Raw genomic sequence first — 26345 nt, 5'->3', positions numbered from 1 at the left:
GCGACCCGAGGAAGTGGGACCCGTAGAGGACCAGATGGCGTCCATTATCGATGATGAGTTTAACGAGGACCACTACAACTTCACGCTTTACGCCAATGTAGCTGAAAGCCCAGATTACGATGATGATAAAGTAATAAAGGCAATCCAAGAGCTTTTTAAGAAGTTTCCAGATGTATTTTCTGAGAAACCTGGAGTCATTAAGGGTTTCAAGCACCACTTAGATGTTACTGACACATCACCTTATAAGAAACGGCCTTATCCGACACCCGGAAGCCAACCCAGCCGAACGGGTTATGCGCGAAATTGCCAGATTTTGTAGATTGTATTGTGGACAACAGCATTGGAAGTGGGTTGAAGTTCTGCCCATTATGCAAAGGATCGTCAATACCATCATGCATGAGTCTATTCAGGACATCCCTTTGAGTGTACATAAAGGCCTCACCCCTGACAGACCTTGGGATCGAGTTTTGCCTGATCAACCTGACGCAGCAGTGAGCCAACAAGCTCGCATTACCAAGGCACTTCGGCAATTACGACATGCTGCTCAAATCCGAGAAAAGAAGTTACGACATCACAAGTTTCGACAACCCTTACAAGTGGATGACCTAGTATTAGTACGCAAGCCTGCAGTTTCACACCCTGACCAGGGAATTTACGCCAAATTTTGTCCCTTGTTCATAGGACCCTTCAGGATACTTACCGCACTAGATAATGGTGCCTACGAAGTAGGAAGGGCAGATAGCGACGTTGAGGGAATCTTCAACTCGGCCAATCTCAAGAAATACTTTACTAGGAGATGAGCGAAAAGAAAATCGCCCAGCAATTTTCTTTTCCCGAGCAGGGGGGGGGGGGGGGGAGATGAAACGGTAACACCCTACGAGCATTCACGTTTCATTCTTTTATTAAGAGAAGCTCGCTAACACCCGGCCGTAAGCATTTAAAACTTGCGCCGAGCGCACAGGCATAATGGGAACTGCGAGCAAGTTCGCGACGTTCCAGAACACCGGCCAAGGACAAGCGACGTCACGCAGAAGGTTCCTTCGTGTTCCATTGCTGCATGAACGAAATATAAGCGAGTCGCCAGCCTGGGGTAAGGCAGAATGTAAGCAGAGAGCCTGCAGTAAAGCAGAAAGAGAGTGTGCGGTATGCGACGGCAGTGTGCTGAAGGCAGAGAGTGGAGTGAGTCGGCAGTAAGCCGTGAGTCAACGAGTGTGTGCAAGTAAGCACGTCGCGACATAATTCGTCTCTCGGTCCGGCTGTATATTTGAATTCATTTAAAGACTGTGTTCTCACATAAACTGTGCCAGCTTTGAATTCGTTTAAAACTGTGTTCTTGCATTAATTGTGTCAGCTTTGCAGCTTTGAATTCGTTTAAAACTGTGTTCTTGCATTAATTGTGTCAGCTTTGAATTCGTTTAAAGACTGTGTTCTCGCCAGCTTGAATTCATTTAAAGACTGTGTTCTCACATAAACTGTGCCCGCTTTGAATTCGTTTAAAGACTGTTCTTGCATTAATTGTGTCATATTTGAATTCGTTTAAAGACTGTGTTCTCGCCAGCTTGAATTCATTTAAAGACTGTGTTCTCACATAAACTGTGCCAGCTTTGAATTCGTTTAAAGACTGTGTTCTTGCATTAATTGTGTCAGCTTTGAATTCGTTTAAAGACTGTGTTCTCGCCAGCTTGAATTCATTTAAAGACTGTGTTCTCACATAAACGGTGTCAGCTTTGAATTCGTTTAAAAACTGTGTTCTCGCATTAATTGTGTCAGCTTTATTTCATTTAAAGACTGTGTTCTTGCATTAACTGTGCCAGCATTGATTTCGTTCAAAGACTGTGTGAAAGCAGCGGTAGTATTTCTAGCCAGCCTCAATTTCATTTAAAGACTATGTCTATCCGTTGAACTGTGTTGCATTATGATCTTAAGTGCCAGTGTTAATCTGAAAATCACGACGTACGGGAATTTGGACTATCATTTATTTCAACAAATGTATTATGCTGGTGGAGTACAGTGCAGAGACTGTACTCGATAAATTTAATTTTCTTTATGAAGTGCTTGATCACCGCACCTCGGAAGGTTCTAGATTGTTTCATTTGCGTGTTATTCCAAATACGAACTGTGACTCTAACTTTATCCTTGCTGCTGTGGGAACTATTTCGGCGTGCTTCGCCATAGGGAAGTGTCACACCAGTTCCCCATGACGTCAAATGTGGAAGCTCCACATTTCCCCGTTCCTGCCTCTGGTTCGAGTCATCAACACTAATACAAACACCAACGACGGAAGACAACGCCGACGCCGACCGCAAGACGACGCAGCCGCCGCGGGACAACGTCCTCTTCACGCCCTGAGGGACAAATCTAAAATTCAGCTATAAAAGGTGACATAATTATTTGCCTATTTATTGAATAAACTGAAGGATCCACTTAATCATGAATTTTTCTTTCACTACCCTTCTCTCTTACTCTCTTAGCATGGGCCGTACACGCCTTGTCGTTCCTCATGCTCTCCGATATACTGAAGTACGGGCGTTCCTGTTACAATATATTGTTACATGTTTTTTGTCGCACTGATACAGACACGTATTGAATCAATTTGTGAAAATGGGAAAGTGCAGAAAACCATCTTCAGGGATGCTGACAGTGGGGATTAAGACATCTGTCTCAAAATTCCATCTTGATAGCTATGAGACCCAGACTGCGTAGCAGTCTCGATCTGTAGATAAATCAAATCATAGTGAAGAAACTCGTTTTAAAACAAAACATCTGTCTGGCATTCCGGGCGACCATGGAGGTCGAGAAAATTATTTCACACCACCCTAGCAGCCTTAACAAGAGTCACCGGGGTATAACGTAATTCGGAAAGAATGTTTTGTGTATGACATGTCATTCGGTGGGCATTAGTGAGTTAACACCCCCATGGCCTACCACCTAACGACATCCGACTTCAGTACCATGGAACACGTCTAGGATAGTCTCGAAAGGGATGTGCGGGCCTTGGTTATTTTTCAACCAGTCCTCTGTGCATTATGGGAGGCTGTGCAGTGGTTGTTGATCAAGGTGGCTTCCCGACGTTTCCAGTGTCTTTTCGAGCCCTTGGCGCTTCTCCATATTGTCACAATCATCAGGGCAAGAGGTGGTCCTACATGCTACTAGCCAGGTAGCACTGATTCAATTGTTCATCAATATGCGTATTAACTGGAGAAGATACTCCGTTTTTGTTATACCACAACATTGAGGATCTACTCTGAGGCTGTTCGAAATGTCAGTTCATACTACACCAACTCCATAACATACTGCACATGCTCAGTTAAATCTCAAGAACTTAATTCTCATGAAGCGGAATATGTGCTCGTCCGCCTCTGTGGTCTAGTGGTTAGTGTAATTAGCTGCCACCCCGAGTGGCCCGGGTTCGACTCTCGGCTCTGCAAACGAAATTTGAAAAGTGGTACGAGGGCTGGAACGGGGTCTACTCAGCCTCAGGAGGTCAACTGAGTAGAGGTGGGTTCAATCCCCACCTCAGCCATCCTGGAAGTGGGTTTCCGTGGTTTCCCATATCTCCTCCAGGCAAATGCCGGGAATGTACCTAACTTAAGGCCACGGCCGCTTCCTTCCCTCTTCCTTGTCTGTTCCTTCCGATCTTCCCTTCCCCCCCACAAGGCCCCTGTTCAACATAGCAGGTGAGGCCGCCTGGGCGAGGTAAGTCCTCCCCAGTTGTATCCCCAACTCAGAGTTGAAGCTCCAGGACACTGCCCTTGAGGCGGTAAAGGTGGGAGTTCCGCTGAGTCCGAGGGAAAAATCGACCCTGGAGGATAAACAGATAAGGAATAAGAATAAGAAGTATTTGCTCAAGAAAGTTTAGTATAATTAATTATACTAAATACTCACGTTAGGGACTGCGTGGCCGAGGCAGTATAAGCGTGCTTGGATGGTCCACCCGGAAGGACGTGGGTTCAATTCCCGCTACAAAGTCTAAATTATAAGAAACAATATCTTCACTTCTGGAGATGCCCATGGCCCTGACGTTCACTCAGCCTACACCAAAAATAAGTACCATGTTAACTCCTGGAGGCAAAGGTGTCCGGGCGTAGATCTAACCACTCTATATCCAACCAAGTGCCAAAGTTATTGATAGTGGCCCTTCCAATGGCCTTCATGGCTTGTACAGAGCTGACTTTGCTTGTTTGCTTTTTAAATAATTTACTACTACTTCTTCTTCTTTATCTGTTTACCCTCCAGGGTCTGTTGTTCCCCTGGGCTCAGCGAGGGATCCCACCTCTACCGCCTCAAGGGCAGTGTGTTGGAGCTGCAGACTCTGGGTCGGGGGAGAGAAATGGGGAGGATGACCAGTACCTCGCCCAGGCGGTCTCACCTGCTATGCCGAACAGGGACCTTGCGGGGGATGGGAAGATTGGAAGGGATAGATAAGGAAAAGGGAAGGAAGCGGCCGTGGCCTTAAGTTAAGTACCATCCCGGCATTTGGCTGGAGGAGAAGTGGGAAACCACGGAAAACCACTTCCAGGATGGCTGAGGTGGGAATCGAACCCACCTCTACTCAATTGACCTCCCGAGGCTGAGTGAACCCCATTCCAGCCGTCGTACCACTCTTCAAATTTCGTGGCAGAGCCGGGAATCGAACCCGGGCCTCCGGGGTGGCAGGTAATCACACTAACTACTACACCACAGAGGTGGACTTTAAATACTAGTACTCATGTTTATTATGTTTGTTTATTCATAGCCCCTGCTTTGTAATTGATCATGGAATGGCTCTTGATGCTGTAAATTATACTGTATTTATTTCTTTAGTGTCCGCTGCCCGGATTCTATTTCCGGTACTGCCAGAAATTTAAGAATGGCAGGAGGGCTGGTATGTGGTTGAAATGGTACATACAGCTCACCTGCAATGGGGGGTGTGCCTGAAAACAGCTGCAGCACCTCAGGATGAGGACATGAACTTTTTATTGCATACTTCTGTTATTATTATTATTATTATTATTATTATTATTATTATTATTATTATTATTATTATTATTATTATTATTATTATTATTATTATTACATATTGCTTACAATGTAAGTAAACTAATATTTAATATAGTAAATTAAGCTTATTGTCCGTCTCTATGGTGTAGTGATTAGTGTGATTAGCTGCCACCCCGTGATGGCCGGGTTCGATTCCTTTCTCTGCCACCAAATTTGAAAAGTGGTACGAGTGTTGGAACGGGGTCCACTCAGCCTGAGGAGGTCAACTGAGTAGAGGTTGGTTCAATTCCCACATTAGCCATCCTGGAAGTCGTTTTCCATGGTTTCCCACTTCTCCTCCAGTCAAATGCCGGGATGGTACTTACCTCAAGGCCACGGCCGCTTCCTTCCCTCTTCCTTGTCTATCCCTTCATTCCTTCCCATCCTCCACCAAACGCCCCTGTTCAGCATAGCAGGTGAGCCACCTGGGTAACGTACTGGTCATCCTCCCCAGTTGTATCCCTGACCCGAAGTCTGAAAGCTCCAGGACACTGCCCCTGAGGTGGTAGAGGTGAGATCCCTCGCTGGGTCTGAGGGAAAACTAACCCTGGGGACTAAACAGATTAAGAAAGAAAGAAAGAAAAAGAAAGAAGGAAAGAAAGTTAAAATCGTGTATGATGCAAATATGGGAACGGTGTAAATAAATGTAAGATAAAATAAGAGGAAATAGGCCATTTGAAGGCGGCAGGAGAAAGAGAGACGTAATAGAAAAGTAAATCGGTTATTCACTAATTTTAATTTCTCCCCATTTACTTCCCAGGCAGGTCCTGGAAGTACGGCATCATAGACGTGCCGGCACATTCTGGCCTTCTTCCCTCATTGCTCCTCTGTTGTCGTTCTCACGTAGGCCCTGCCCCCACATGCAGGTTAAAATCACAAAACTGCATCGGAATTGAACCCAGATCCTCCCGGTAAAAGTCATACTTTACAAGAAATGAAGGATAAATAGATTAAGTAAGTAAGTAAGTAAGTAAATTATGCTTATCTCTTTGGGTTCATTTATTTCATTGCATACTGGTATTGCTATGACACCGGCCTTCTTTATGATGTAAATAGAAAAGTATTTCCTCCCAAATGCATTTTTTATACCTGCACCAATCGGACAATGGTAGGTTCATAATGTTCTTACATATATGTATAACTAAAGAACTGAAGATCCATATTCAGGTAAGTGGGTCATAGAAGTCCAGACTGTGTCTGATTTGGGAGAGTAAGCCCATGCGGTACTACGATTCAGAAGAAACTGAGTGAATTATCTGTGTGGTTTGATCACATCGCTTGCTTTCGGGTGATGGTGGATTTGAACCTCACAGTCAGAAGATCTGAGGTTTTTTGAGGTTTTTTTTTTTTTTTTTTCATTTTCACTCCAGGCTAATGCTGTGGCTGTAATTTAATTAAGGCAACAATCGCTTACTTTCATTCCAGTCCTAGCCCTCTCTCCTATCCCATTCTTACCTTACGACATGTCTTGAATCGGTGCGATTTAATCCAATATTTACGCCTACAGAGAGGGAGAGGCTGTTAGTGCGACCTTGGTATCGCCCCCTCTACCGTGTGAGACGGAACGCTGACGCTACACCCAGAAAGCCGCCTGCCTCGGGAGGCGTGTTTAACTTACAGTGTTACAACTCAAGAACTGGATATTTCTACCAATTTCCCACTTATTTCTTGGAAAACCAACCCACAAATTCCGTGGTCTAAATAATAATAATAATAATAATAATAATAATAATAATAATAATAATAATAATAATAATAATAATAATAATAATAATAATAATAAATATGAAGGTGAAATTGAAAACTAATGAAAGAGAAGCAAACAACACCAGACGGGACAAAATGGCTGTGGCTTTTCGTAGGACATATCCTATATACAAGAAGAAAACCATCTCCAGATGAGCTAAACTAAGGCACTACAATACAGTGATTAAAACGGAATGTCTGTATGCTAGTGAATGCCTCCAAATGACAGGAAAAGTGGGACTGAGAGAAGCTGAGAAATTCGAAAGAAAGATCCTTCGCAAAATAATGGGTCCGAAGATTGCGGGTGGACAGTATAGGCAGCGAGGAAGGGAAGAACTTTACCGAGACAATGAAAGGCTAACCGAGTCCATGAGAAAACGGAGACTTAAATTCTATGGGCATTTATTTAGAATGGATGAGAAAAGACTAAGGAAAAGGATTTTCACAATACTAGACAGCAGACCTAAACTGTCGGGCAAATGGTTCAGGGAGGTGAGAAAGGATCTCAATCACTTGAGACTAAATTCAGAAGACATATCAAACTGAACAAAGTTTAGGTCAGTGATCGACAGATTTCAGGGATTCCATGACGAACCAAAACTTAACCATGGGTGGACGGAGAAAGAAGACAGGCTGCCAGAGAAAGGATGCTAAAGTTCTGGGCTGTGAGGAAGGCTTCCAGAAACATGTAATTGTTATCTAACGTGGTCTTCAATGGCCGTAAACGAATATATATATATATATATATATATATGAAAGGAATCAATAAACTCCGCCGAATTTACCGTATTTAATAATATAGAGACATGAGTTACTTCTCGAACGTATGCTTAATGGCGCATTGAGACAACACCGCATTGATGGATACTATATGTCTTTGAGCGTGTTTGTGACACAGAGCGGAAAGTTCCCATTTTCCCTATCACCACGCGCCAACTACGCATCTTAGAAGTTATTTGAATAGTGTGAATATTAAGTATTTGCGTTTGAAATTAAGGGTGGTAGAAATGATAGATGAAGAAGGTGCAAGACGGACAGATGATGATGATAATAATAATAAGAATAGAGATGCTAGTACTGTATGTTGCTGAGGCAATAGATAAATGAATGATATGTGGATAGCGCCCGTCTAGGTGCGCGTACACACTCAGCTGTCGAAGTCGAAGCGTTTCTTCGAGATGAGTGAATTTATGAGCTCCTGGTGCAGGGGTGAGAAAGTGAAATTCCAGACCCTCAGACGTTTGCCCCGTTAGGCTAAGGCTAAGGCCACACGAGGCATTAAATACAGTTGCAGCAAGCAGCGAAAGCTGTACCACGGCAATTGCTGCCGCTGGATGCCACACGGCGGCAGCAAATGCAGTTGTAGCCCAGTTTCTGCAGAGTAAAGATCATCTGTTGTTCCCGAAAATCTAGTTCAGTTATGAATCTTGCAGCGAATGTTGCTTTATCCTTGTTACTTGTTCTACTGAGGCGGCATTGACAAAAAGGAAAGTGGTGGATTCGTCTTATTATCAGTGAAAGGTCAACGAAGAGTGAATTTGTTCTTATTCATGAGAACCTGAAACTTCAACCAGGCACATTTTTAAAATATTATCGAATGTCAATGAACTCTTTTCACGGTCTATTGCCAGTTATAAGTGGCGAAATGTCGTCGTTGGTGTTCATTGTAATTACCTACAATCGTGCACGACGAAATAAACATGTAACTTTCCTGATCAGAAAATCAGGGGCCCATTTTCAATTATTGCGGGGCCTCCTGAGCTTCTTAGTGCCGCTACTGCGCGTGTTGTACAAACATGGGTACTTCTCCACTTCCAGAATGACACGTTCACTGTCCATATACTCTATATTTCGTAAATGTACTATTGTTATATATGTAATGAACGAAAATGAAATACGCAGTAAATACCGTCTCTTGTGGTCACTATCCAACAGCTTATGCAGGAAAGAAATGGTCTCTTGCCTATCCCTTCAACAACAAGACCTTGAACTGATTCCGACGAAATGCATTTACTGGCAAGTGTGGCCCATCACATAGCAACACAAGCTGCAAATTTTTTCTCCAGTATTTACTGCTGACTTCCAACAGCATTAACTGCTCGTGTGGCCGTAGCTCATTAGGGAAGATACTGTCGCTCATTTCGAACATCGTATTTAAATATTCAAGTGCTTAGTAATTTGTTTCGCAAGGCTATATGTTCAATGAGCAAACGTTGATGTATTCTCCCTAATTAGGGTATTTAAATAAAGTCATAGTAGGAAATTTCATATAGCACTCGAAACTAATACGGCGTGGTTCTATAACCGACTGGTATCAAAGTCTTTGTCACAATACCAGAAGACCTTTAAGGGGTCACAGATTCCGGAGAGCATTTAAGTGTATTATTATGTGTTTACAGGGATAATGCTCCAACATATTCTATTTGTAGTTGTTTATGCTATGTGCAAATTTTGTATTGAGAACTAACATTATACCCTATTTCCCTCATTCATTCACCATTCTGTTATTAATATGCGCGAAGTGGATACTGTGCTAGGAAGATGACGATTACGGCCGGATTTAGAGCCAATATTTAATGTGCTGCCATTGTGGCCAAGAAAGAAAGAAATGAGATTATTTGCCGTGAAGCAATTGTATGAGAGGACCCAATGGCCCGCTATTTGGAAGTGGGTCGTGGGCGAGTCACAGCTGGGTGATTTACGAGCCCGTCATAGGGGACGAAGTAAAGTGTTTGCTCCGTTGAAAGTGAACGCAATACAAGTTGTTGGTTCATTCCTCTCGGCACAGCGATTATGTGCGTTAATTTATATATTACCAACGTCGCATAGGTTCCAATATGCATTAAAGGAATGATCCCTCCAAATTCTTTCCTTAATTATTTACTGCGTGCAGGGAATTCCAGGTTAAATATACCCCGTCTCAGAAGATCCTGAGTTCATTCCAGGAGACAGTGAAAGTTTCTACTTACTGTCACCAGCAGCAGATGACTTATACCATCTGTGACTCATCGTGTGTGTTTGGAATGCATTTGTTTTTGCCCATCTCTTTCAGGATGTGCTATGATACTCTGTTTATGATGTTTGGATATTCGGGTTGCTTTGTGATTGTCCACAGGTAGCAACGTTGTGTAAATAATGTCGCGTTAGGTGTGTTGATAAAAATCCTAATGAAACGAGCGTGTGTATTATATTGCATATTCAGCAATGATTAATTTAGGGAAGTGTTGTGATACGACTTTCAAAGGTTCAAAAATGTATTCATAGAAATATACGTTCACTTCAGTTCATATGATATCGTAACTTGATATAATTTGAATATATTAATTCCCGACAGGTAAACAGAATTACAGCAGGGTATGCCCATATTAATTAATTGTGTGCGCAAAATGATAAATGTAAATAATTCGCTCGGAAACGCCTCTCTAAGTTTGAAATAGTGAAAATAATTCAAGAGGAAAGGCTTCTTTGAATTTAAAATAATTTAATGTCGAATGAGGTGTAGAGAGAGACTAACGAACATTCACGACGACGAGATCAATCTAAATAATATTTGTAAAGTGCGCTCATGGTATATCCATGTTAATAAGATTAGTAATGAACTAGTGTTCCTCTCATAATTAATATTCCCCTACTATAGACATTACTAGAAGATTATCGCCCCATCTGACGCTCCAGTCAGACCCGAAATGCTATACCGACTCAGCTAGCGAATCATTCTAGTAGGGGAAGGTGAGACTTCGATAACCGGGCTGAGTTCGAAGCTCATCGAAGGTGCTCCATTCTAATATCATATTCATGAACCACGGTAACTTGTTTATGTACTGAAGCCTTGGACAGGTACAGTACCTACCCAGAGAAAACCTGTCCCGCCTCCGGTTTGTCCAGCACAAAACTCACATGTAGTGACCGGGATTTAAAGCACGGAACCCAGCAGTGAAATTCCTACGCGCTGCCCATTGAGCCATGGAGGTTCGCCCGTTATTAATGTTGTTTATTTTACTATACAATTATTAATGTTGATCGTCTTTCTCCATAACTCGGTTTCCCAACACGATATTTATTGCATCATCTGGCACAAACTGACTTGCCGGGCTGAGTAGCTGAGACGGTAAAGCGCTGGTCATTTGAGCCCAAAGTGGCAGGTTCGATCCTCGCTCAGTCCAGTAGTATTTGAAGGTGCTCAAATACGTCAGCCTGGTGTCGGTAGTTTTACTGGAACGTAAAAGAATTTCCGCGGGACAAAATTGCGGCACCTCGGCGTCTCCGAAAACCTAAAAGTAGTTAGTGGGCTGTAAATGAAATATTATTATTGTTGAGTGATAAACTGTGTTTTCTTACCTGTTGGTTATACGTATAATTTAGGTAAAAGCAGAGAAATAAAACACACTAAATTTAGTAACAATTTAATCATGAAGTAAATTAAATGTTGATAACAAGGTTTGATGAGCAAAATACTGAGCTTAGGATTATAAGAGTTATGGCGTATACCACGTGATAAATGGTATATATATCAGGTACTAAAGTATAGTTATAACAACATGAAGAATGCAACTTAAATTTGCATCATCTAAGATCAGTTGGGCAGTGCAAGAAATACTTCATATAATCTATCATTTTTCAGTTGACGAATAGGATTTCACATTTATAATACAGTATTTCTACTTTCAATGTCTTCCAATTGTTAATCACAGTTTTGTGACATTTCTCTTTTAAAACTTAAAGGAACAATAATTCTATTTGCTGATGTATATGCTACACTGCAAACAACACACAAGAACATGATATAAGCTCTTGTTTTTTTTTTTTGTGTCGAGAAAAGAAGGTGAAGTTATTTACGATTCGCAGATAACTTTGCCCCACGTCTTCAGAAGAAAATCTCAAAAGTGTGCAAACAAGAGAAAGTACCTGAGTTTGTGAAATATAGCTGGGGCGGGGGTATATAAATATCAAAACTGAAAATAATGACAAAACGGTCAGTTTTTATGCTCTCTGAGTGAATTTCGACAGAGAGGTCAAGGCTGACAGTTTACCAACTTAAGTGTGGTAATAATAGTTTTTTGAGATTTTGATCCAATAAACTTTCACCAAAGGAGCAATATTACACATGTATTACAATTAAATATATTTACGACTTGATTATACAATTAAAACGTAAATTACTATTTGACTACATACTAAGGGCCGGCCCCGTGGTGTAGGGGTAGCGTGCCTGCCTCTTACCCGGAGGCCCCGGGTTCGATTCCCGGCCAGGTCAGCGATCTTTATCTGGGCCTGAGGACTGGTTCGAGGTCCACTCAGCCTACGTGATTAGAATTGAGGAGCTATCTGACGGTGAGGTAGTGGCCCCGGTCTTGAAAGCCAAGAATAACGGCCGAGAGGATTCGTCATGCTTACCACACGACACCTCGTAATCTGCAGGCCTTCGGGCTGAGCAGCGGTCGCTTGGTAGGCTAAGGCCCTTCAAGGGCTGTAGTGCCATGGTGTTTGGTTTGGTACATACTAAGGAACTAACAGACACTAAAGAGACTGCCAGACTGACGGGTCAATCATACCTCAGCAAAAATATACACCCCCTGCTGCCTTTCCTCACAGCACATACAAAGTTTCCACTACTTGTGGCGCTAAACCAGGGCCTCTCAAACGCCAAAAATCTCACGCGTGCAGAGCTAGGCGCAAGAGCTCCGTGCACTGTGCATCGGTGCCGCTCGGTGCCGCTCGGTATGGCTCGGATCAACGCTTCGTCTCTGGGCTACTCGGCTATGCTCGGCTCTACTCGGCTATACTCGGCTCAATTCAGCCCGGATTTGGAGCGCTACGGCGCAAGTGGGGGAGAGGGAGACAGGCGGAGCGAGCGAGACAGGCGTGAGGAAAGAAAGAGTTAGCGCTGTTGCTCCAAATCGAGGAGTGGGGGGTCTGCACTCTGGTCAACCAAGCCAAGTCGTCTTTTGCACCGTGCACAGTGCATGCACCACGCGCATGCACCCTGAGAGGCCCTGCGCTAAACAAATCGGCTAGCCGTGACGAACGACAGTTTTTGCGTACTGCCGCTAATAATTTTGTTACTAATTCAAGACAATAAAGGGAATAATTAGCTGATAAGACAACAGGGCTTGTACAAATTGCTTCTTTTAATAATTTCTGTAATTCCTAGTTTCAGTCGGTTACAATGGAATAAGAATGTAATATCAAAAATGTAATGTTTTCTCGTCTTCCCTCGGCACCCCTAATCGCCGCTACTGGCTGTCATTCCAAGTGCAAGCTGTCGAATAAGAGTACCACTTACTTTAACCCAACGATAAAACATTCCTATTGGGCATATCTTCCTTGTGAATAGTCGAGATATTCTTTTGAAGGTGCGGACCAAAATTCTCTGCGAAACGTAAAGAGTTTCACCTTCCTTTCTTGATTTGGCGAAAGCTTATATCATGTCTACAATTACAGGCTGTGAAACCATCAGTCTAAACATAGAAGGTATTATTATTTTTATGAAATATAATGTTCAACTTATTTATACATGGCTATAAATAAATAAGCTTTCGACCGGGCGAGTTGACTGTGCGCGTGGAGGCGCGCGGCTATGAGCTTGCATCCGGGATATAGTGCGTTCGAATCCCACTGTCGGCAGCCCTGAAGATGGTTTTCCGTAATTTCCCATTTTCACACCAGGCAAATGCTGGAGCTGTACCTTAATTAAGGCCACGGCCGTTTCCTTTCAACTCCCAGGCCTTTCCTATCCCATCGTCGCCATAAGACCTATCTGTGTCGGTGCGACGTAAAGCCCCTAGCGAAAAAAAAAAATAGCAAAATCAGTCTTCATCACCTTCAATAAAATATATTCCAATATTGCACTTTCTTAGAGTTTCTCAGTTGGTATACACAGAGTTACATTCATATGATTACTAGGATCTATTACTGACCAGAATTTATCATCTAATGAACATATTCACTTTGTAAAATAAAATGTCGCAGGGGTAATTGGAACGTCACATAGACTTAAGATGTTTTACCTTGAAATAAGTTTACGACAGCCTTATTCATTCACACTTATCCTGCATGTGTTTCATATAACAATAAATAGAGTTGAAACCATTACAGAGTTTACACAATAAAGTCGTATTATTTATTGACTCGGTTCATTAACACCTACCTCCGAAATATGTAAACTATTAAGTAGGTGCCCTCTGGAAGCCATCATTAAATATCCATCCAATGTTTTCATGTACAGGTTAGACCGGTATTTCCGTGTATTGTTCTCGTCGGTTGGCTTACCTGTGAGTTTCTTGGAGGTGCAACGAGAATATTCCATCTCTGGTCACATCGCGAATATTGTCGTGCACATCGCCCAGGTTATAAAAAGGGAGGCTAGCCTCAGACAGTCAGAGTTGATGCTGGACTCGGAGTCAGTGTTGGACTCAGGGTTGGTGCTGGACTCCGTGGTGGAGTCAGTGTGAGACTCAATGTGTCGGGGTTCGGTGGCTGGGCTGAGGGTGACAGAGGTGTTGGCTGTCGCTAGTGTCCCGCCGAGGTCTGAACGAGGGACTGTTGTTGTTGTACCGTAGTGTCCAGTGAGTAGCTGGGCTGAAGACGACGTACGGAAGGGAAGATTGTGCACTACCTGAGAGTACTGTGTGTGTGTGTGTGTGTGTGTGTGTGTGTGTGTGTGTGTGTGTGTGTGTGTGTGTGTGTGTGTGTGTTTCTGTCGACTGAGGACCGCCGTCAGTCAGCGATTTAATGTTCGCTGTTGTGAGTATCGTCCTACTGTTGAATAGTGTTGAGCTGTTGCTGTTTAGTTGTTCACTGCATGTGACTGTGTGAATTATTGAAGTGTCTCTGGAGTCGAACCAAGGAATTGTCATCCAGTGTATTGTGTAGCTAGTAGAACTGTGTTCAAATCCAGCGATCTACACGCAGCTGCTCTATGAGGTGAATGGACTTGGAGAAGTGAAATTAAGGTAATTCCAGCCGGCCGGGACTTCCTGGTGTGTGTACAGAAGAGAGACTTGTAACTAGACAGCAGTTAGTAAGTGTAGCCATTCATAAATGATTAGAATTTTGTGTGTGCTTTAATGGGTCATAATGAAATAAATTAGAGTAGTGAAACATATGCTGTTTTATTTGTAACAATATTAACATGAATTTGAACGAACAGATTCATAAGCCTCACATATGGTATATTTGAAATGTATAATAACATACCAACTTCTATCAGACTAAATAAACACTGGTTGTGTTAAAAGGTATGTCCTAATTGGAAGCGTTGCTACGTGGTGCTAAGCTGAGCTGAGCCGTGTGTGTCCTAATACAGCCCGGTGCTACGCTCTTCTGACTGGACAGAGTAAGTTACGTTTGATAAGAAGAACGACAAACTTACAAGCAGGACATGTGCTGTTATTTGAAAATAGTGCGGTCAAATTTTTACTTGCCTATGATGAAAGGAGCTCCACACATTGCTGAGTGTACTGTGATATTATACAATATTGTATGCAATTTAGAAGCTAAAATGAAGGTATTTTGTTTAGTGCAGAACAAGTTACGGTATATGAATGGTTATGTAACTTTAACATGAGGGTGAACTATGCTAGTGCCAGGTCTGCTAATGCTGTGTTTACGTCAACAGTCCCTCAGGATACATGAGGTCATGAAAGGTACTTTTCACAAATAATAAACACAGCATTAACGAAACGATGGAAATATACTTCAAAGTTTTGAAATTAACAGTACTTTGAAAATGAAGTGTTATTCTAGGCAGTAAATATATTTAAAGTTGTACACTTAATTGCGAATCCTATCGATTCGGCAATTTCCTCCAAAGTTTCATCCACCACACTCCTATTCACCTAATTCCCATGTCTCTTGTCCCACAAACATTCTTTCGAGTGGACGAGAAATAAATTCCTCTATATTAACTTCCATCGTACGCAAACTTCAGAAAAGTAGCGTCAAAATCAAACTGGCTTGATATGCAGAGTCGGTCTCGGCCCACAAGTGGCCACGGCTGTTCCGTGTTCCGATGGCTCTGCACTCCGACCGGTCAAATTAGCAGAGGAGGGGAGGCCTCGGCTTCTACCGTGGCTCTGCACGTCCGTATTCGCGTGACGGAGAGGAGCTGGTCGTGAGAATGGTTTTCCGCGGACTTTCATTCTCATGTACTAAGACGAATGCCGGGACACTTCCTAGCATAGGCCACGGCCGTCAACCCTCTCACCTTCTCCACGCATTTCTTTCTACGACACAAATATCCCGGCCTGAGAGACGGCATCGCCGTCTAGGAGGCCCGCCTCCCCCTTCAGGGGAGGAATGAAAACATTTAGTAGTAGTTGCTATGCTCACTCTACTGTGCGGTGCTAAGCGGCGCAATGGTGCAACGCGTCAGTCAATTAGGACAGCCACGTTTGAAATACTGCGTTCGTTTCCGTGAGCGATACAGTGCTTCCAATTAGGACATACCTAAGGCAAAAAACAATAAAATACACTGATAAATTACTGGCAAATTATGAACTTATATTGAAATGGTATTCCTAATAACAATTTGTACAGCCAACTGTCATTCATTATTATCCACTACATTTCATTCTTAGATTTAATGCTGTGAAGTAATTCTGAATTTCATACCGCATGTACTACCTCTCAAAGTGAGCTTCCAGCTCGTTGGGGTCTTGATTTAAATTAAATAAAATCATACAGAATTTCTTAGAAACTGAGGGAATGTTGCTCTCTTTCAACTGTACATTTACTTATTCCAGAAACACCGCCTTATCATTGAAGTAATTTTATGTAATAATGAAGATGGAATTGCCACACACTACGCACATCGTGTGCATCCACGGAGCTCCCAATCTCGCTACCATCACTCTTCCATATGAGCTATGAAAAGCTGGAATTGAATGGTTGCAGATGACTTCCGAGACCAAAAGGAGGTTTATCATTGGTACGCAGGTAATATTTACCAACAGCACTGAAAGAACAAACGCATCCTTTGTATTAGTAATTTTCATAAAATCAGCTTCATGGTCCGTATCGCACTTCAATAGATTCACAATTAAGTATTTATTTATTTTCCACCTAGTCGATACAATGATTGCTTAAGGCAATTTTTAATGGTCAAAAGTGGTACATGTTTCGTATATTATCAACATCTTCAGCCACATAACACTGTTTAGATGAAAAATATATAAAATTGACAAAGTAATGCTTTAGAGGAAGTGACCTTAAAATTAACATAAGATTGTAAGATAAACAGTGTTATGTGGCTGAAGATGTTGATAATATACGAAACATGTACCACTTTTGACCATTAAAAATTGCCTTAAGCAATCATTGTATCGACTAGGTGGAAAATAAATAAATACTTAATTGTGAATTTAGTAATTTTCTACTAAATTCCCTAAGATTACACTTACAAAACAGAAATAACAGCAGCACAAAGGAATGGGTCATTCAAATTTATACTGAAGAACATTGATTATTTTTCTGATATTACAGTAGTCATAACTCGCGCAGTCTCAGGTAGGTCTTGTCATGACGATGACGGGGCTAGGACTGATATGGAAGCGAACAAGGACTAAATTAAATCAAAGCCCCTACATTTTCAGGCTATTAAAATGGAAACTAAGGAGAACAATTTTAGGGTTGCCGACAGTGGGATTTGAATCCACCTCTCCAGAATGTTAGCTCATAAATGAGTGACCAGAACACCATAGCCGCCCGTTGACCACAGACTCTTGGAGCTTTGCAGGGACACCGCTTCATGATATAATTTTAATTTTCTGTAGAGTATGTTGAAGGTGTCCGCCTGTGTACTGTAGTGCTTAGTGTGATTAGCTGCCACCCCCGTAGGCCCGGGTTCGATTCCCAGCTCTGACACGAAATTTGAATAGTGGTACGAGGGCTGGAACGGCGTCCATTCAACCTCGAGCGGTCGGCTGAGTAGAGCGGGGGTTCGATTCCCAACTCAGCTGTCCTCGAAGTGGTTTTCCGTAGATTCCCACTTCTCCTCCAGGCGAATGCCGGGATGGTACCTAACTTATGGCCACGGCCACTTCCTTCCCTCTTCCTTGTCCATTCTTTCCGGTCTTCCCATCCCCCACAAGACCCCTTTTAGCATAGCAGGCGAGGCGACCTGGGCGAGGTACTGGTCTTCCTCTCCAGTTGTATCCCCGATCTAAAGTCTCACGTTCCAGGACACTGCCCTTGAGGTGGTACATGTGGGATTCCTCGCTGAGTCCGAGCGAAAAACCAACCTTGGAGGGTAAATGGATCAAGAAAGAAAGAAAGAAAGAAAGAAAGTAAGAAAGTACGTTGAATGTGCCGCGATCTAGAGATAGTGTGCCTGCCCCTCACCAGGAGGCCCCGGGCTGGATTACTGGCAAGGTCAGGGACGTTTATCTGGACCTGATAGTTGCTTCAAGATCCACTCAGCTTACGTGATTACAATTCAGGACAATTGAGATGGCGGCCCTGGTCTAAAAAACAAGAAATAACGGAAGAGAAGACTCGCATCTCTGACCATGCATCACCTTATAATTTGAAGGCGTTCGGGCCGAGCAGCGGTCGCTTAGTAGGCTTAGGTGAATCAGGGCTGTAATAGCACGGGGTTTGGATACGTTAAAGACGAAACAATAGGAACATCATTACGTTTCTTAATTGCATCGTACAGGACAAAATATTTCATAAAGACTACACTTTATTTTATTGGAAGTGGTGTTGTAATTTTAAAGACTACATGGTGTAAGGAAGCCTCCGCGCCTCAGGCGGCACCACGCTGGGTTCCGTGATTCAAGTCCCGGTCACTTCATGTGAAATTTGTGCTGGACAAAGCAGAGGTGGGGATTTTTCTCCGGGTATTCCGGTTTTCCCTGTCATCTTTCATTCCAGCAACACTCACCAATATAATTTCGTCTGTCAGTCATTAATCATTGCTCCAGAGAAGTGCGACAGGTTTCTGCAGCCGACACAATTCCTATCCTCGCCGCTAGATGGGGGTTTCATTCATTCCATTCCTGACCGGTCAACGGCTGTGGATTTTCATTTTTTTTCACCGCGTGAGGAAAACTCATACCAAAATGTGAGGGGGTACATAGAAAGTGTAATTGCTACAATGTGGCACATTTGTTAACGACCTGTTATTGTCCAGATGGACAAAAGTCAATGTTTTCAGTTTTGCTTTAAGTCGCACGCGTGGTGAATGTTTGTAAACAATTTTGTTCTCAGTGACTCACTAAACACGACTGACCGTCAGACAAACAAGCATGGTTCTGGAGTATGTGTGTATGATGTCCTAGATGACAATCCTCTGAATACTCTTTTCTAGAAATTTAGCCACCCCTTCAACCACTTGTTTGTCTAGTCCAATAGCCTCAGTAATCTCCCATGGTTTAACCTATCAAAAGCATTGGATTGGTCAATAGTGACACACATGATTTGAGGATTTGACGATCCACCAGTCCTCTGAGTTGAAGACTCAACGGACGGCCTGTATAGTCGAGAGAGCTCCTCAATTCATCTACAATTGAAAAATTGTTCGTCTCTTCCAAACATTTGTCAATTCGTGAGATGTTCTTAGACAAGGTAACTGTTTGTTGCAGAGCATTTCTGCATAAAGTTCGCGTGTTCTTCGTCAGTTCCCGTGTGAGGGACCATAAATGACGTGAATGTCTGCTATGTCACTCAATGAATACATTTTTGTTACTACAAACAACGTATGAACTAAGTAAAGGAAGTCAACAGGGGGAAACAACTCTCACAATTTACTCTAAAGGGACACTTATTACAACATGAAAATATTTTCGTCTGGTTGTTAATTAAGGTTCAGTGTAAGGATGAACTTCATGGAAACTCATAACTAATTATTTTCAGGCCCATATGAGAGCATTTCAATCTTTCATTGTTCTATCCCATCGTCGCCGTAAGACCTATCTGTGTCGGTGCGACGTAATGCCACCAGCAAATTAAATTAGTCTGTCATGTGACAGTTCCTGCGTTAAGCAATATCAGTTTGCGTAATTAGTACTTCTGCGGCGTAGTATATATAACTTTGATAATTACCTGACAGCTTATGGTTTTCTTATCATTTCACTGTACAACGCATAACATAGTAGACAAACTTAGTAGAACACATAGAACTTCAAGGTTATACAAGGAATTAAGAAATATTCCGAGTGAATGTAAATTGGTGTCAAATATTTTGGGGACACAGCCCTGAACATGAAGCTATGGCTGTTATATAATACACCACGTTGCATGGAAACTCCACCACAATCTCCCGACATCAACTCCATCGAGAATTTGTTGCACTATTTGGAGAAAAACGTGAGAAAGCATGCAGTATCAAAAAAAGCTGATCTGAAAGAAGCCTCACTCACTGAATGGAATAACGTACCAACGAAAACTACGGAAACCTTGGTACTATTGATGCCAAATAGGTTGGCTGAGATTATAAAGAGGAAAGGAGGACCTACCGAGTTCTGAAACGTTCAAGAAGGATCAAGAAATTGCGTTATGTTAATTCAGACCAATATTTCTTTGGTGGCAAGTGAAAATGATTGTTTTAAGTTATGGCGTTTTAGTTATATGGACATGGAAGAATCATGTTTTTCTTATAATGATGTTAAACATAATGATAAATAATCAGGGATTCTAGTATATGTCAATTATGATCGTCATTCCTTTAGATTCCTCGTCCTCATATGTAGCATATCTCGACAGACCAATACTTTTTTGAGCCACTGTACAAGGGACTCGTTTCTTGAAAGAAAGCATGAAGATTTTGCTAAGACATAAAATGCAAAATAAAAATATCTGCAACTCCAGTCACTTTAGAATTGCTCTGCACAATAACTGTGCGCTTCAGACTTCTTTCTTCTCTCCTCCAATGATATTTTCATCGGCTTTTTTTTTTTTTTTTTACATCGGCTCTTTGCTTTCTCCTGAGCTCCTTTTCCTGATTTGTTGGGGCGTGTCCAGTAGAGCATGGGTCAATTAAATGCCAGCGCAGCGCCATTTAAAAGAGGCGCAATTAAAAAATTATACCATTCTTGATAGAGCACACTCACATCGTGGCATAATTTAGTGTTCTAAACCCAATTTCGGTATTTTTTTGAAATTCGTAAAATTTCGCTTTAGTGTCCCCTTACTGTGCTGGAATATATACAGTAATTCCTTGTTTCCTTGGGTATGTTTATAATGGGCAAACATGCAGAAAAGTAGTAAAGTGTTTCATGAAACATCGCATGAACTTACGGCCATGCCAGTCAAGGAAGTCTCCTATGGCGGACCGTCCGACACCTAACGACCATCAATTTTTTTTAATACATCTTTCATTTGTAAGAAGGAACATTTTATATAAAAAATCACTCGTAAGGCGACATAAATTTCTAAACACCCGACTAATTTTAAGACCTCCAAAATAATAAAATGTCATTTAGAGGTAGTGGAATTACACGTGTTTAGAATATTGTACATCTATAAGCATGATTTTTTTTTTTTTTTTTTGCCATTTGCTATTTGCTTTACGTCGCACCGACACACATAAGTCTTACGGCGACGATGGGATAGGAAAGGCCTAGGAATTGGAAAGAAGCGGCCGTGGCCTTAATTAAGGTACAGCCCCGGCATTTGCCTGGTGTGAAAATGGGAAACCACCGAAAACTATCTTCAGGGCTGGGTCGGGGATTTTAACCTTAATTGGTTAATTCCAATGGCACGGGGGGTGGGTGTATGTGTTGTCTTCATCCTCATTTCATCCTCATCACGACGCGCAGGTCGCCTACGAGTGTCAAATGGAAAGACCTGCAACTGGCGGGCCGAGCCCGTCCTGGGATAACCCGGCAAGAAAAGCCATACGACATATCATTTCATCCCATTCCCTCTGTTCTGCATTGCTGGTGAAGCCACCTGGGTGAGCCCTAGTTGCCATTCCTAGGTGTATTCCCGACCAAATGTCTCACGCTCCAGGACACTGCCCTCGAGGCGGTAGATGTGGGATCCCTCGCTGAGTCTGCGGGGAAAACCATCCAAGGACAGTAAATGGATTAAATAAATACAGTAGAACCTGATTAGTCCGAACTTCGCTTAATCCGGACAGCCATTTAATAATAATTTATAATACACAGACGCAATTGCATGAGCTGGGTTACGAACGCAATGTTGTAAACCATGCAGGAGGAGATCGTTGAAAGTGTGATCGCTGCAGAAAGCTCTGGAGTGGAATAATATGACCAGCTTGAAGCAGGTGGTATTATTAACCCTAAAGCAAAACAGTGAAATTAAAGACATCTAAACATATAGCTGGGCCCACGAGAGTTGAAGTCTGACATTTGAGTGGTGAAAGCAGTAAGTACGAAGTACGCTGCCTTGTCATAGTTACCTCACTCTGCGGCATATCACCCTCTCATACACACTGAATATTGTATCAACCATGTTGGCCTAATGCAATGCAATAACCTTTGATCCGTTCCTAAGCTCGTGCCAATAATTCCGGCATTTAAGATAGAACACGTCATTGCCGATAAGTATGAGATTACATATTCATTAAACTGACAATAAGGTAAGGTAAGGGTTATTCCGCCCGAAGGCAGGTCCGAACCTCCGCAGAGGTGTTCCTGAGCCGGAGTTTACGTGCGGTAGGGTGGCCAGTTCCTTTCCGCTCCTCCATTCCCTTACCCTCCACCAACAGCGCGTGGCAACCCATCCAACTCCTGACCACGCCCAATGTTGCTTAACTTCGGAGATCTCATGGGATCCGGTGTTTCAACACGGCTACGGCCGTTGGCAAAACTGACAATAATCTCAACAAATCCGGCTCCATGGCTAAATGGTTAGCGTGCTGACCTGGGTTCGATTCCCGGCAGTGTCGGGGATTTTAACCGTAATTGGTTAATTTCTCTGGCACGGGGACTGGGTGTATGTGTCGTCCTCATGATCATTTCATCCTCAACACGACGCGCAGGTCGTCAAGTTAAAAGGCCTGCACCTGGCGAGCCGAACATGTCCACGGACACTCCCGGCACTAAAAGCCATATGCCATTTCATTTAGCTCAACAAATATAGGGTAGAACTATACAACTAGCCACTGATTTACTTATAAAGAAATAAACTAACAACGAGAATAATGTTCAGGGAACAAACACTTAAATTATTACATAAACCAGCAAAATTTAACACAGCTAACAGAGTACCACTCCGAATAATATCACAAAAGCGGCTAAGAGTAAGTCAACCCACGTGGCGATAGCATCATTAAATTTGGCATCTCTGTTATCGTTGCCATAGCAACAGAGCATTGTCGAACATCATTAGTCAACTGCTTCTCGCCTGTGGCGCTAAACGTCAGACTTCAACTCTCGTGGGCCCAACTAGAGTCATTAAATACGTTGAAGATAACAACGATGGAAACATATCTGCAATTACAAACATTTGAGGCATCTCCGTGAGTTAATTATTATAGAAAATGATTTCAAAGAAAACAAAAGATGAGCAGTTTCTTCAAACCAGTAAGCGTGTCAAGTGTGGTCCGTGAAGGTGTGCCTTGATTGCCGTGTACTAATTCTGTACTGCACTAGTTATTCTGTATTTTGTACGGCCTAATCCATTATATGTTGTATATTAAATAGCCTTTGTATTTATTCCATTTAAAACACTGTACTGTACACATTCTTTTAACTGAGCAGTGCGCTTAAATATGTACCTTGGCTCATATCATAAGTTATTTTGTTTAATCCGTACTTTTATTTATTAGGACAACCTAGAGCCTCAATTAGTCCGGATTAATGAGGTTCTACTGTACTAATAATGTGACAACGGGAGGCCTGAAACAAGAATACAAATACTTGCATTGTTGACTATCAGCATGTATTGTTTAGTGATAGGATTGACTCCCCATCACGTGAAGTACAAATAGTTGTAGAGAATTTTAAGTGAATCCTTAAAAATAAAATATATAAATAATTATGGGAACTGGATTAAAGCAACTTATATATATTTAACAAAGACGAGCTTTCTGCCAAATTGCATCGGCCTTCATCAGGGCATGTGAAGCTCTGCCTCCAAAAGTGGGCAAAGAAATTCTTCAAAGGAACGTGGAGAAGTCACGGCCGTACTATCCACGCCCACCACTAACTGGACTCAGGGATCGACGCGCTGTGCTGTGGTGGTTGGGAGGGAAGTTACTGATTCACCGCCCTCTGTCGACAGTTTCTTAATGCGTCGCGCTGTGTCATGGTGGTGTTATGCATGTCTTTCTGGAGTACAGGTCTCCATGTATTTGATAACTTGAAGCCGTCTTCTCCGTTGACGTTATTTTTTTTTTTTTTTTTTTTTGCTATTTGCTTTACGTCGCACCGACACAGATAGGTCTTACGGCGACGATGGGACAGGGAAGGGCTAGGAGTGGGAAGGAAGCGGCCGTGGCCTTAATTAAGGTACAGCCCCAGCATTTGCCTGGTGTGGAAATGGGAAACCACGGAAAACCATCTTCAGGGCTGCCAACAGTGGGGTTCGAACCTACTATCTCCCGAATACTGGATACTGGCCGCACTTAAGCGACTGCAGCTATCGAGCTCGGTTTGGCGTTATTTGAGCGCAACTCTATCTCTATGGCTTCCCTTACCAGTCGAGCATAGAAGTTTCTTACAGGCTCAATGACCTTCGCCTGGTCAAAGAGGATTACATGGTCTGTACTGTAGAAATGTTCTGCGATGGCAGACTGGCCTATAGCTTTCTCCGTGGGGGATGAAAGAGTGACATTCTTGACTGATCTGATGTGTTCTTTCACCCTGGTGCTAACGAGCTTTTTTTGGTCATGCCAATATATGAACAACCACAACCACATGGAACTTCGTAGACGCCCGGTGTTTCAACAGGTGGTTTCTCCTTGACTAGTCGAAACAGGGGTTTGAGCTTCCGGTCTGTGATGGAAACTGAAATTATATTGTACTTCCTAACATTGCACCCTACTCTGTCATTTATACCTGCCACATAAGGAAGGCATACTTTTTCTTTTTTTTCCTAGTCCTGGTTTGTACGTTCCCTGTTCTTCACAGCTCGTGCTTTGTCTCCTGAATTATAGCCGCTTTTCTTCATGGACGTTGTCAGTTCTATTAATGCACTCGAGCGGTTATCAGCGTCTGCAACGATATTCACCCTAGTAAATAACGTTAGCCCTTTCGCCCTTTTGTCCTTGAGCCATTTACCCCCTTTTCCCTTTTGCCCTTTCAACATTTCGCCCCATTTGCCGTTAGCGGTCACTCAGATCCAAAACCTAAGGTCACCTTTCAGCGTTAGGCCCTACGAATAAAGCATGTGTATTATATCTTACACCATCTCCCTAGTACAATGTGTAGCCGCCATCTACACGAGTTCATTCCTAGTCAGGTCGGTGATTTCTTGTAGCTCGAACGTTAGGTGTTTTTGAATTTAACTCACAATCATTTATGATACTGAGCAGTTTATTGGGAAGAGTGCTTAGATCGATTCCCCATCATGCATAGCGCGAACATATTTATTTCCGTTCTGAACACAATGTTTTAATCTCTAAATGATGTCAACAATATTGTGAGCTACTATAAGTCTCTTAGATTTGAGCCTCAAAGATGCTTCCCAATATTACGCCCCTATGAATACGGCATATGTATTAAGCCTTACACTATCTCCCTAGTCCCATGTGCAGCTTCAAGCCCCTTGATTGTGTCTTCCAACGTTACAACTGAGGGTGGCTTTCAACATTACACCCCCTGAGGGTACCTTCCAACATCACGCTCCTATGTAAAAAGAACATGCATTAAGTCTTACATCATCTCCCTAGTCTTAATAGAACAAGGTGTAGTCGTTAAGCTCGTATAGAGGAAGGTCAAGCGGTAAGGTTAACACTTAACCAGCGTGCGATTAAGCCTGCACAATTAGCTAGGATGCAAAGTTATGTCCTAGCTCGTGTACGAAAGGACAATCGGCGTACGAAAATTACAAGTTTTGAGCCCCTGAGGCAGCTCTCTATTTCAGTCTATACGAATAGAGTATATCAGCCATTTTGCCTAGCAGTCCTTGCCTTAGTTCTCGAAAGTTAGTCTGATAAAACTAATGTCATAAGCTACAAGTTGTTAGCCCCTGTAGTAGCTCAGTAGAGTTAGGCTTATGCCAGACTCAGCTACAGACCCTTTGTGCCAACGGATTCTGTAGCATTAAAAAGTAAAGTTGTGTTCCAAGTCGACGATTCGAATCCTGCTCGGGTCGGATAGGCCTATTTCATTTATGTCACTTGTAACCACATGCAATTTTTTTCTCATGAGACTGTTATATTGGCAGCTCTGTTCAAGGATGTTGCTTACATAGCAAAACAGGTACACTGCCAGCATATTCCTAAAGCCTCGTGGTTGTCAGTATCACATATTATAACGTCCTTAGAAGGCATGCGGATATCCTCTTCACATAATCTCATCTCCTAATTACATCCCAATAAAATTCAGGCGGGCTGACACCCCCATCACCATACCACACTATACTTGAGTCAGAAACGCCCAGTCCTCGAGTACGCTGTCTCTATGAGGGTTGACAGCAGTAGAATATTGTTCTCGAGTCAGAAGTGTTCA

At 42.6% G+C, this 26345-nt stretch overlaps 1 protein-coding gene across 1 annotated transcript in view; it reads right to left on the bottom strand.

Annotated features, from left to right (window-relative positions):
- Positions 1-14874: 14874 nt before the first annotated feature.
- LOC136874566 (pancreatic triacylglycerol lipase) overlaps positions 14875-26345 on the bottom strand; it is a 145597-nt gene continuing 134126 nt past the window's right edge. The window contains exon 9 of the mRNA XM_067148203.2: positions 14875-16720. Within this exon, the coding sequence (XP_067004304.2) occupies positions 16630-16720 (91 nt within the window). The 3' untranslated portion in view covers positions 14875-16629. The remainder of the gene's footprint in view (positions 16721-26345) is intronic.

This window comes from Anabrus simplex, chromosome 5 (genome assembly GCF_040414725.1).
Source record: "Anabrus simplex isolate iqAnaSimp1 chromosome 5, ASM4041472v1, whole genome shotgun sequence".
Classification (NCBI taxonomy): Eukaryota; Metazoa; Arthropoda; class Insecta; order Orthoptera; family Tettigoniidae; genus Anabrus; species Anabrus simplex.
This window is presented reverse-complemented; position numbering and strand designations above follow the sequence as displayed.